The sequence below is a fragment of the Arachis ipaensis genome, chromosome B07 (genome assembly GCF_000816755.2).
Source record: "Arachis ipaensis cultivar K30076 chromosome B07, Araip1.1, whole genome shotgun sequence".
Classification (NCBI taxonomy): Eukaryota; Viridiplantae; Streptophyta; class Magnoliopsida; order Fabales; family Fabaceae; genus Arachis; species Arachis ipaensis.
Window position 1 is genome coordinate 35,049,111 of NC_029791.2, and position 13,137 is coordinate 35,062,247.

Sequence of the window (13,137 nt, forward strand, 5' to 3'; positions counted from 1 at the left end):
ATCCAATCATTTAATTTTCCAACTTTTTCCTCCTTCATTATCTTCTTCACCCTAGAAACATCCTCAAATCTCTCTACAGAATGGTACATATCCAATAACAACAAATATGTTTCGGTATCTTTCGGTTTATGACTTAGTAACTGCTCGGCAGCTTGAAACCCCAACTCCTGATTACCGTGGCTTCGGCAACCTGCTACCAAGTTTGACAAGATATACTCGCTAGGCTCGAAATCCATTTTCTTAATCATATTGAAAGCTTCGTCTAGACGTCCAAACTTCACAAACAAATCAACAAGGCAAACATAATGGTCCATCACAGGCATGATTTTGTACTCCTTCTGCATAATCTCAAAATAAGTGAGTGCCGCACTGATCATGCCAGCATGGCGACAAGCAGATAAAACCCCAACAAAAGTGACTGCGTTTGGTCTAACTCCTGTTAGTTTCATGTCCTCAAAAAGCTCCAACGCTTGCTGAGACCAACCATGCTGTGAAAAAGCTGTAATCATGGAAGTCCATGATATCATAGTCCTAGTAGACATCTCTAGAAATGCTTTGCTTGCCCTCTCAATACTTCCACATTTATTGTACATATTAATCAGTGAACTCCCCACTACCACTTCCGATAGGAACCCGATTTTGATGGCCTGAGCATGAATCTGTTCCCCCTGCTCTAAAGCCACCATCCTACTACAGACACATAAGGCACTTGAGAAGGTAAACAGGTCTGGCTTCATGCCAAACCGATGCAACTCAGAGAAAAGTTTGAGTGCTTCAATTCCATAGTGGCAAGCAGAAATATTATCCTTTGTGAGCTCCATCATTTGTGCATGCCCAGCAATCATTGCATTCCATGAAACCAAACTAACATCATCCATTCCGCTAAACAAAATTTGTGCCTCATCAATGCAACCACACTTGAGATACAAATACAATAAAGAATTCCTTATACGCAGATTCGACTGGTATCCTAATTTAGCAGACAGCGAATGAACCTGAGTCCCGAGTTCTAATAATGGAATCTCACAACACTGGCTCAAGACACTGGATAAAGTTAACTCATTAGGCTGTGTGTCCTCAGAAAGCATATCAACGAAAAGTCTTAAACCCGTCATTGGGTCACCATTGTCCCCACAAGCAGAAATAGCAGCAGTCCAAGAAACAACATTCTTTTCCTTGATTCTCCTAAATGCACTGAGAGCTAATTTCAATTTGCCACATTTGGAGTATAAACTACAAAGTGCATTGCAAATGCTAGTGTCAAAATCAATCTGGTATTTGATTATGTAAGCATGGAACTGATTCCCTAACTTAACTGATCGCATTGATGTACAAGCGCTTACAGCTACGGCAAGTGTGTAATTGGAAGGATAACTCCCTGCATACAACATCTCTTGGAACACATAAATAGCATTCTCTGGCTGCATTTTCTGCACATAACCCACCATCAATGTAGTCCAACCCACCACATTTCTCCTTGGCATTTTGTCGAATACTTTGCGTGCGGCTTCCATGCGACCACATTTAGCATAAACATTGACCAGAAATGACATCAAGAAAACATCTTGGTGCGCTCCGGTTTTAATGGCATGACCATGAATAACTTGTGCATCCAGGAAAGATGTCCTGTCTAAGCATTCTTGCAACAGGGGAAAATAGAAAGATGAGTCCAGCTCTGTCATTTGTTTTGTCAACGAGATCGTTTCACGAAAATCAAGATTCTTGGGATCCAAATCCGTGAAGTAGTTGCTTTTCTGCAAAGAAATGCCCTGACTCTGAAAGCATAAATAAAATGCATGTTAATTACGAATTAAGTGAAAGCAAGCAATAGAATTAGTTTGGTTAATTAGGCTAAAGCTCTCTTTAGGACTTGAATTATAACTTTGATCAAGAAGTTTGATTTTCATGAACTAGAAATGATTTCTTTCTTAAATAATGTGTGTGGAAGTTAAATGCTTTTGCTAGGCAGTATTAACTAATTGGATGTAACAATCCATAGAAGTTGAAATAAAAAAACAAAAGTAATACTATACATCCAAGTCTTTTTATTAACGAAGTCTAACTAAGTTAAATAATAAGATTTAAAATAATGCTAGAAAAAAATTTGAATATATAGCATTATTCAAAAAAGAATCAGGTTAGTTGGTCGGTAAGTTAGTTAAAATAGTTATTCAGATAGTTACATGAATTCACTAATTAGATAGCGGACCGCGTACTAATTCTCACGTAATTCATCTTTGTACCAGAACTATGTATGCATATTTTTTGCATAAAATATTTTAAATATGACGTATCATGTAACTATGGTTATTCATATTATCCAAAATAATTAATACAAAGCCAAAGAAAATGGTAAATAAACCTTGTTGATATAAGAATGAAAGAGATGTATTGAATAAGGAAGTGAAAGAGAGGGGAGGGGGTACCTTTTCTATGGGAAGGGAGGTTGGTGGGTGTGTTTTGAATTGTGGTTGGAGCTTAAGAGTTGTAATGAGAGCAGCAGAAGCAGAAGGAAATGATGCCATAAAAAGATAACGTGAATTGAATTGATTATGGAGGAAGGAAAGAGGAATTGAGTAGTGTTGACATGATTAAGTTAATTGATTGGGTTGGGTTGGTGTTGCTTGGATGAAAATTGAGGTAAGGGTCTAAGGGAAGGGAACGGATATATTAGATATCCAGTTTCATTTCAGCCATTGGCTGGCGACTAGAAAAAGACATCAGGTAATGACAATATTCTTAGAAGCACTTTTAATTTATTTTATAAAATCCATCACTCTTTTGTGTTGTTTATATAAACTATAAAGTATCATTTACTTGTAAAAATAAGAATAAATGCTTCAGATTAGTTTTTCAAAATGTATATACTATATAGAAAAAAAATTTACACATTAATTAATTGAGAAATGTTACTCTTATTTGATGATATCACATTTTTTTTGTACAAATTCATACAAACATACAATAAAAAAAATTCATGCGGGAAATGACATTATAAAAAATGAAAATAATATTATCATTTCTCTAATTAATTTAGTATGATAGTTTTAAAAAAAATAATTTAGCCTTTCGGTTTATAACTTTATATCGACTATTTTTTTTTTCGGTGAAATTAAGGGACCAAGATCCAAAAGAATAAACACTAACTACTCTCTAAAGGATAGGAAACTAATTCCTTTTTTTTCTCACTATCTATGACCCTGACGAGATCACTTGGTGGAGAATCTAAAAAGATAAAAGCAGATTGCTTCCCTAAGCTCCTTTTGGCAAGTCAATCAGTGCATTCGTTGTCTTCACGGAGGGTGTGATTGAAAGCAAGCTTCCATAATCTATTTATCATGTCCTGTATATTTCTTAAAAGGGCATTGGTCTTCTGCGATTGAAACTTCTGGTTCAAAATGTCATAGACCTCAGTTGAATCCACTTCCACGATAAGTCTTCTCATGCCTAATTCCCACGCCATTCTCATCCCATGGTAGGCTCCCCACAATTCTGTTTCCAAAATCGAACAACATCCCACGTTAGATTGAAATCTCGCCAACCACTCTCCCTCGTGAGTTCTGAGGAGACCTCTACAACATGCTTTTGTCCTGTTGTCTCCTACAACTCCATCAGTATTCACCTTTATCCATCCCTTGGGAGGTATAGTCCAATGATATACTGTTGAGACTGTGATTTTCTTCCTTTCATCCCCTGCTGTTTTCTTTGATAAGCTTCCTTGAAATTTTGGGCTGTGTTCCTAATCACTACATTGGTGTTCTTGGGTCTTATGAATGGTGGTGAGAATATCTCTTAATTTCTCCACTTCCAAGTCAACCATTTAACTACAAAAAACTCATCCTTCCAATCCAACAGGGAGTGCTTCCCAAGATCATTTTTAAGATTGAAATTTATCCACCCTTCTAAGTCTAAACCAAAGAAGACCGCAACCGCGGCTGGGTTTAAGAGTTGAGTCCAAATTCTTGAGGCTCTCGGACAATCCCTCAAAACATGGAGTGCTGTTTTAGGGTGTCCAGTGCAGCAATGGCAATTTGGATTTGTCCTTAGCATTCTGCCTCTTCTACTTGCTGTCAGAATTCTTTCATGAAAAACCTGCCACATGAAAACTTTTATTCTCTCTGGTCCCTTCCACTTCCAAATTGACATCCATTTGGACGTGCACTCAATATTTGTTGTCTTGGTAAGTTCTTTATAAGCAGATACAACAGTGTAACATCCATCAGTAGTTAATTCCCAACAAATTGAATCTTGCAAATCTTTCTTTGGGGGAGGGATGAATTTAATGATATTTATGATGTGTTCAGGCAGAAACTTCTGAATATTCACGATATTCCATTCACCTTTGTCATTCACATAGTCCGCAACCAAATCATCTTTTCTAGAACTGGGAATTGGATTGATGGCAGCTCTATCAAGTCTATCATAATTCGACACCCATTTATCCTTCTAAAAAAAGTGGATTTCTCCCGTCTCCAATCACATATCTACAATACTTTTTCACCTGTAGCCGTAATCTCACTAATTCTTTCCAGAGGATGGAATCATTTGCCCTTCTACTAAGCCCTTCTATTCGTTCCCTTCCTTCTATATACTTGCTAATGAAAACTCTCGCCATAGTGAGTCTGATTCTGTGATAAGCCTCCAAATGATCTTCATAAGGAATGATTCATTAACAGCCTGAAGGTTCCTCATTCCTATTCCGCCTTGGATCTTCAGCTTGCAAAGTGTACTCCAACCAATGTGATGGATTTTCTTTTGTCCTTCAGAATCACCCCAGATGAATTTTCTTTGGGATTTTTCTAGTTGGTTGCATATCTCCTTTGGTAGTTTCGAATGTTACACATCAAAATTTGCAAGCGGACTCAAAACTGTCTTGGCTAAAGTGATTCTCCCAACAAGAGACAAGCACTGGTCTTCCAAAAGTTTTAAAATATGATAATATCACTTCCATTTTTTATGATGTCACTCATTATTTTTTATTATATATTTGTATAAATTTATTAAAAAATTAACATCAAAATAAAAATAACAATACCAATTTCCTAACATCTTTAACCTTTAATCTTTATCTGTCCACTACTTTGTTATTTGATTGTAGCTGCACAAAAAACAAAATTCTCTGAACCGAATTGAAAATAAGCATAAATTGTAAACATTCTGGTCCTTAAAAATGTTGAGTTTTAATTTTGATGCATCTAAAAAATTTTTTCTATTATCACCAAAAGTTTTTAAAATACTATTTTGCTCCCATTAATTCTAAGCTTTGTAGCTGTACCATGCATGTTACACTTACTAGCTCCACTCAATACACTTGTACACCCTGATTTCTTTACCACGAAATTTGCCAAATGTACAACGCCTTAATAGCAGGTACGATCTATGCAAATATAACAAAATACAACAATTGTGCAATCTAATTTTATAGCTAAAAGCCTAAAACCACAACACAACAATCGACAATAGAAGGGAATTTTCATTTTCAATTCAACAATAATTTTTCTCTAACTTTGGAAGAACATGCTAAACTCTACAAATCCATCACTAAAGGGAAATTTTCCCTTTCTTCATTTTAGTAATGGGCAACAATACAATTCAAAATTGTATCAAGCCTCGGTGGGTACAAAGCCATTAAGCAACACTTGTTATTTCCAGAATTCAACTCCCAAGGATATGTCATATAAAATGTTCAATTACCGTACTTCATTTTCTCCACCTCAAAGCCAATTGTGGGGAACTGCTTTGCATATTCCTCAACTTCATGACGGAGCTTTGCAATATCAGATTGGCATGCATCTGATTGCATTTCTGCAGCAAAATCTTTCAACTTCGTACCTGAACCATAAAATAAGAGATGAAAAGCATGTGAGATAGAAAGCTATGATATCCTGCAATGCCTCAGATTATGGCAGCTAAAGAAGATGAGGGATCAACCTTTGGTATTTGCCTTAATCTGTAAGGCTAACTTGACTCCTAAATCAAAAAATTCAGCTACTTTCTTAAAATCCTCCTCAACAAACCCTCTTGATGTGAGAGCAGGGGTCCCTGAATCATGAATAAAATAATCACAATATAAACATAGGTCCCCTAATAGGCAGGAAAAAGGTCATTGAGACTCCGAGAGACTGTACCCATTCGGATGCCTCCGGGAACCATAGCAGACACATCCCCTGGAACAGTATTTTTATTGGCTGCTATATGAACTGCTTCTAACACCTTCTCTACCCTTGAGCCATCGATGCCCTACCAAATATCATGTAATTAGAAGTTGCTTTCCCTTGATGCTATAATATAAATAATTTACACATCAAACAAACACTATAAGCTTTAACATCTCTTGCAATTAGGATTAGAAATGTATATACTGTAACTCCGTAAGTACCACATCTAAACATGAAACTACTGCCAAAATGAATTGGTATAATCATTGGGTAAATTTTGTTTGTTTGAACACACTTGTATAACTCAAGGAAAAAAACGCTTGATAAAAGCATGAGATATTTCTAGTATCTTATTTCCATTCTCCGTATCTAATGCATGTTTAAACTAAGCATACATAGGTTGTTCTGAACCAGTTTACTGACACAGACAAACAATTTGGCACGATGTCAAATTCTTGATGAAATAAAAATATTACCATAATATTTTCAGAGAAAAAACCCTTTACCTTGTTTCTTAAGTTAACTAACAATAGATGGTTATCAGTTCCACCAGATACAATATCGTAGCCTTTCTCTAGCAAACTCTGCAGTTCAATCAACACAGTAGCATCAGGTATTACACCCAAATTAGTTAGACACTTGGGCAAAGTTCCAAACAATTAGAAGATAAACCTAAAAACAGTTTATAGCTTCATATACTGATACAAAGAATTCTCTTTTTTCTCGGGAAAAAAAAATTGCAGGCATTCATAATACCTGTGAGAATACCGCACAATTACTGACAACTTGCTTTTGGTAATCCTTGAATTCTTGTGTCATAGCCTAAATTTACAGAAATGGAAAAAGAACCGAACTTAAATCAGCCTAAAGATGCACGAGAATTATTAAGCTTTTATAGAAAATATTATATTGGTGTTTGCAAGGAAAACAATGACAAAATATTTTCTTTGGCTAAACTATTTTAGAACCTGCTTCAGTGCAACTGCTAAGCCTGAAATCGTGTGGTTGTGTGGACCACCTTGAAGTCCGGGAAAAACAGCCTGATTTATTTTATCTTCATAGTCATAGAACACCTGTAGTATGAAATTCAGAAAATGAAGAACTACCCAACTTAGAGATAATGCAAAATACCAAGAAATTTATACACAAAATATTTAGTACTAATCATCGGCAAACACAGTCAACAACTACTTCAACTACGGAACTAATATTTCGTAAGTGTAAGGTAAAATATATATCATGTATAATGCTCCTAAACTAAAATACTCTTCACTTTTATGCCCCATAGTATTGCTTTCATTAGTATCCACAAACCACCTTTATGTTGATCTTAACTCAAAAATCAAGCATTTTACGGCAAAAAACATCAGGGCAGCAATTTGAAATGGGAATATACTTCACAGGATAATTGTAGTTTATTTTACCCTATTTTCTAATTTCTTGATTCCATATATCAATAAATTCAGAACCATAGACTCACTTCCTTCCCTTGCTTGTTTATCTCTTTCAGACCCTTCCTGAAGAAGATCATTGCCCCACGTGGTCCACGGAGTGACTTATGTGTTGTGGTTGTCACAACATCTGCATAATCAAAACAAGAAGGAATAACACCTGCAGAAACCAATCCACTGATGTGTGCCATATCAGCCAACATAATTGCCTTCTGCTTATCACAGACCTATAAGAATAAATCACAAAAGATACAATGTCATCACCACCTAATTCTTCTAAATAATAAAATAAATTATCTTCTGTAATTAGATAAAATTTACCTTGCGAATTCTTGCATAATCATAAAGGCGGGAATAAGCACTGGCACCAGCAACTATTAATTTTGGCCTAAAAAGTGCAGCACTTTTCTCCAACTGCAGATATTAAACGAGTAAAATTGTTATAGAAAAGGCAGAACCCACATTATGCTTGAAAGAGCATAATCTTTGAGAATAAGTGAAAATATAATTCTCCAACAAGCTCAGGAACCTTTCTCCCTCATTTGTTAGGGAAAACTAATGTAACAATCAATGATAGATGGCAGAATGATGAATGCTGTGTCATCATGTACAATGAGGACACAGTATTCTGAACCTGCATATGAAAAGATTAAATATTGAGATTAGAATGAGCATGCACCAGGGTAATGACATGTAATGATACATGATGCAGGTTTTTACTTTGAAAAGAATTAAAAAAATGGCAAATAATCATTAGAATTGGAAACAAAAAAACTTAATTGGAGAGTAAAATTAAAACCCATATATCTGAAATTCACAATTGCCCCAATTTGTTATATGTTAATGAGCTAACACCAATCTCCAATGATACATCCAAAACTAAACATCAGACAAGAAACTATTTAGCTGCTGCCATAAATATAGTGATAGCTATTGAAGCAGCGCTGACTGATGAGAAGACTTTCACCCATTAGAGGAAATATTCATGAACAGAAACAAATGGTACCTGCCTACCTGGTCATAATCAATATAACCAGTGCTTTCATCCAATCTGTATGGCATCGTTTCAAAGAATATAGATACAGCTGATATCTTCTTGGTGTCAGTCTGCATAAGAGAAAATAGTAATAACTTGTATACGGATAAATATGACAAATTGATTTAATAACGGATAAATATGACAGAAATTGATTTAATACTTTTTATTCGGGTGATAAAAGGAAAAGAATTCCAAACTCGTGTTGCATAAAAGTTTCAGCAATGACATTTGCCATGGTCAGTTAGTCAGATAGAGTTGCCACTTTGTCCAGACAATATTAAAACAACACAGGACAACATTCAGCAATGATGATAAGTGAATACAGTGTTTATAAAATAATGATTTAACAACAAAATAGATGTGAATACAAAGCAGCAAAGAGGTGCATTTCGATTTTTGGAGTATAACCAGAAAATAAAATTCTGCTGAGATACCGAAATTATTTCTACAATCCATAGTCTATACAACGGTCCAATAATTTAAGAGATAGTATAGCCGAATGTTAGTGAAAGATTGTTAATGAAGTATGACTAAAGTCTTTAGGGGAGATCAAAGCGTGTGGAACTCCTTACTTGCAGTTTGCCAATATGCTTAGAAATGTTTTGCCTCTATTGAAATTTGTTTAGATTGCTTCCAGTCATTGTATTAATATAAGATCACTAGTCTATTTGGATGGTAATGTAATCAGAACTTTATCAATGAAGTCCATTATCCCTTCCATTTTGGTTGTAATTGGTAGATGACAGGGTACGTTGTTCTTTTTAGATGGTTTTTTTTTCCTTGTATTTCTTTACTTGACAAGCTTTTGTATCCTCCGTAGCATGCTTATTTGTACTTTTTCCTCATATATATTGTAAAAGGTTACTCCGATAGAAACTTATTTGACAGTGTTAATATACACCAGTTCATTTGATCCAAACTCATATATTGTTCACTTACCTCTTTGTTCAAACAACACTAAAAAAATGAGCTATTACCTATGACTTATCACAGACTTGCTATGATTATCAACTCAAGGTAACAGGGACAATACAATGACCACAAACCATAAGCAGAAGCAAAACATAACCTGATAGCCATGTGACAAATGCCCACCATGTGGAAGATCAAGTGCCATAATTCTCTCATGAGGCTTCAATAAAGCAGTGTAAACTTGGAAGTTGGAAGGGGAGCCAGATAATGACTGCACATTAACTGTTGAAAGCAGAGAATATAAGACTTCCAAGAAAGCAAACTATCAAAATCATGTTTTACTAAGTTGTAGAGGGAAACAGTAGAAAAGCCATGAATGAATTAGAGAAGTGAAAATAATTGTTTAGATATTATTTAACTCAAAAACTGATGCCCATACTTGATATTCATATCCAATGAATTATGTATTGAGACAATCCTCCAATAGATTTAAAAGTTCCTGATGGCTGCCACTCGATAAACAAAGTACAATGATTGGATGCAATGAAAAACTGTGATCTTGAGAATTTAGAAACAGGAAACCAAAAAGCTAGGCAATGAATTCAACATCCATCAGTCATGAAAAGCCACATGTCCAATTACTTATAAAGAAAAATATTATATTAAGTTAGAGAACTCATGGCTAAATCTTAAAACCATTGCTAGTGGATATCAGCACAAGAAAATAAATAAATAAAATACCGCCATAACCCAAATTACATCTAGATGCCATCTCAATTTTGTGTAATGTACCTCCCCATTTTGCTGGATCCAAATTGAAAGCTTCAAGTGCACGTTTCTGACACAAGGTCTCGGCCATGTCAATGTACCTTTAATACACACATTATTATGGACAATACCCAAAATCAAAACACCAGCAAATATAAATTTATGACTTTGGGGTTCATAATTTCAAATTCATAAGAAGATGCACATACTCATTTCCTCCGTAGTATCTAGCTCCCGGATACCCTTCGCTGTATTTGTTTGTCATCACGGATCCAACAGCTTGCATCACTGACAGTGACGTGAAGTTCTCCGAAGGTATGAGTTCCAGCCCCTTTCAAATCCAAACGCCACCTTCTTAGATCTTTTATTTAGCATTAAATAAATAAATAAATAGACAAATATAATATGCTGCACATTTTCATTATATTGAAAGATCAAAAGTCGCTTTCAATTTTGGTAATATTACTACAAATCAGCTATTAAAGAACAACACAAAAAACAAACGTTACGTTCCAATATAAAACATGGTTTGAAGTTTAAACATTACGAGCTGAGCAAACAGTTAGATTAAGGCACCTTCCATTGACGAGCTTTTTCGAGTTCGATTATTTCGGCGATCTCAGGATCAATGACTTCGAGAGGCTCGTTGAGCTGCTTCACCCACTGCGATCATTTTCAGAAGCACAACGCGAACAAAACGAAACGTGAAAAAGCGAATCATGATTTTCAAGAATAAGAGAAAGAGAGGAAGGGAGAATCTTCGAGGTGCTTACGGCAGCGCGAGCTTTGTCTCTCTCTTGCGGCGACAGAGAAGAAGACTGCAAGCAAAAACAGAGAGAATAGATTTCAATGAAATGAAATGAAATGCAAAATAAATTGTCATGGAAGTTTGTTTGGTAAATGGATACCATGCGATAAAGGGAATATGTTTGTTTGTTAAGAGTGGAGGAGAGTCTACGAAGAGCCATGGCCATTGCTTCTTTCTTTCTTTCTTTCTTTTCTCTCTTTTGGGAGACACAGCACTTACTCACCAACAATGAGAGTGGTGGATCGCAAAGTGGTGTGTGTGTGTATATATTGGCGGTGGTGGTGGGTGCAGAAGGGGGTTGGTGATGATTCTGATTTGTAGAAAAATACTAGAAAACTAGTGATGTGGGGTCTTTGATGGTTGGTTGGTTACTGTGTAAATCGAAGTGCGAGCAAGGGGGATAACAACAACAAATGGGCATATGTAATGTTCTGTGACCGTGAGCACCAAAGTTTAACTACCAAAAATAGTTTTACCAATTGAAGAGGAAACTATTATTCAATTTTTAATAAATAGATTTTAAAAGGAAAAAAATATTGAACCAAATTTCCAAAAAATAAAAAAGTCTAGGAAATTAACTAAGGTGTAATAAACTTAGGTTGGGGGTATCACTCTGTTGGTATAGTGGAAGCAGAGGGGCATAAGGGGAGTATTTGATTTCTATCCTCTATAAAGGGTGTTTGTTGTAAGTTCATTGATGTTTTTGATAATTTAGTTTGGAAGTGTAGTGGTATTTATGGTAGTCCTTAATTTAATAAAAGGGTTCTCCTTTGGGATTATCTTGTTGCACAATCCATGGTATTTCAAGGACCTTGGATTGTTCTTGGTGATTTTAATGAAATTAAATTTTCTCATGAATCTAAGGGCTGCCAATTTTCTCATCAAAGAGCAAACATGTTTGCTACTTCATTAGGAGATAGTGGTTTGTTTGATCTGAAGACTATTGGGAGGCGATTTTCTTGGTACAGGAGGGTGAAAAATTATGTTGACGTGGCAAAAAAGCTTGACCGAGTCTATATAAATAGTAGTTTGTTATCTATCTTTCCAGAGGCTTATGGAGAAGTTTTAAATAGGCTTCAGTCTGATCATTGTCCTATTCTGGTGCGTTGTAAAGGTCGTCCTCAGCCTAAAGGGAATCGACCTTTCCGTTTTGTTACTGCTTGGGCTACTCATCCAAGGTATAGGGATATTGTGAATCAGTCATGGTGGTCTGGTAATAGAGGGATTCATAGCAAGCTTTCGGAAGTACAAAAGAATTCACTAGAGTTTAACTCGAAGGTATTTGGTAACATTTTTGTTAAGAAATGTGAATTAGAGCAGCAGATTAATTATTTACAAAAGCGTTTGGAAGTGGTAGATAGCATTTATTTACGTCAGAAAGAGCAACAGTTGCTTGATGATTATATTAATACTCTAGTGCAAGAAGAGCTCATATGGTTCCAAAAGTCCAGAGAGCAGTGGGTAAGGTTTGGGGATAGGAATACAAGATTCTTTCATATTCAAACTCTTGTGCGAAGGAAGCATAATAAAATTCATGGCCTTTTTCTCAAGGATGGAGTGTGGGAAACTGATCCAGAGGTTTTGAGTCAAGAAGCAGAGTCGTTCTATAAAAGCTTATTCTGTCATTTATATGATGTTGATTTGGGTTGCCTAGGTGATGTGCCTCTGCCTTCTCTGAATGAGGAAGCTTGCAATAATCTTACAGCACCAGTTACTATGGAGGAAGTCAGAACAGCTGTTTTTCACATGAACTCCTTTAAAGCTTCGGGTCCTGATGGGTTTCAAGCTTTCTTCTTCAAAGAATATTGGGAGATCATTGGTCTTGATGTTTGGAAGATGGTGAAGCAGGCATTCTCTGGTGTTACTCTTGATCCGAGAATGATGGAGACTTTACTGGTTCTTATTCCAAAGGTTGAATCACCAATATCTATGAAAGATTTCAGGCCAATTAGTCTTTACAATGTAGTTTACAATATCATCACGAAGGTCCTTGTTAATAGG

General features: G+C 35.7%; 2 protein-coding genes across 2 annotated transcripts in view; both read right to left on the reverse strand.

Annotated features, from left to right (window-relative positions):
* Positions 1–2,705, reverse strand: part of LOC107609766 (putative pentatricopeptide repeat-containing protein At5g52630) — a gene marked incomplete in the record, with an annotated part of 3,441 nt that extends 736 nt beyond the window's left edge. The window contains 2 exon segments of the mRNA XM_016311789.2: positions 2–1,775; positions 2,427–2,705. Coding sequence (XP_016167275.1) covers positions 2–1,775; positions 2,427–2,525 — 1,873 coding nt within the window.
* Positions 5,232–11,547, reverse strand: LOC107609164 (serine hydroxymethyltransferase 1, mitochondrial). The gene is made up of 15 exons (XM_016311009.2): positions 11,237–11,547; positions 11,102–11,146; positions 10,905–10,991; positions 10,538–10,659; positions 10,353–10,429; positions 9,718–9,842; positions 8,624–8,716; positions 7,931–8,023; positions 7,639–7,836; positions 7,127–7,231; positions 6,915–6,980; positions 6,665–6,742; positions 6,129–6,240; positions 5,932–6,042; positions 5,232–5,832 (listed from the first exon to the last, which is right to left on the reverse strand). Exons 1-15 carry the CDS (start codon positions 11,300–11,302, stop codon positions 5,687–5,689), a joined length of 1,524 nt encoding a protein of 507 aa, XP_016166495.1. The 5' UTR covers positions 11,303–11,547; the 3' UTR covers positions 5,232–5,686.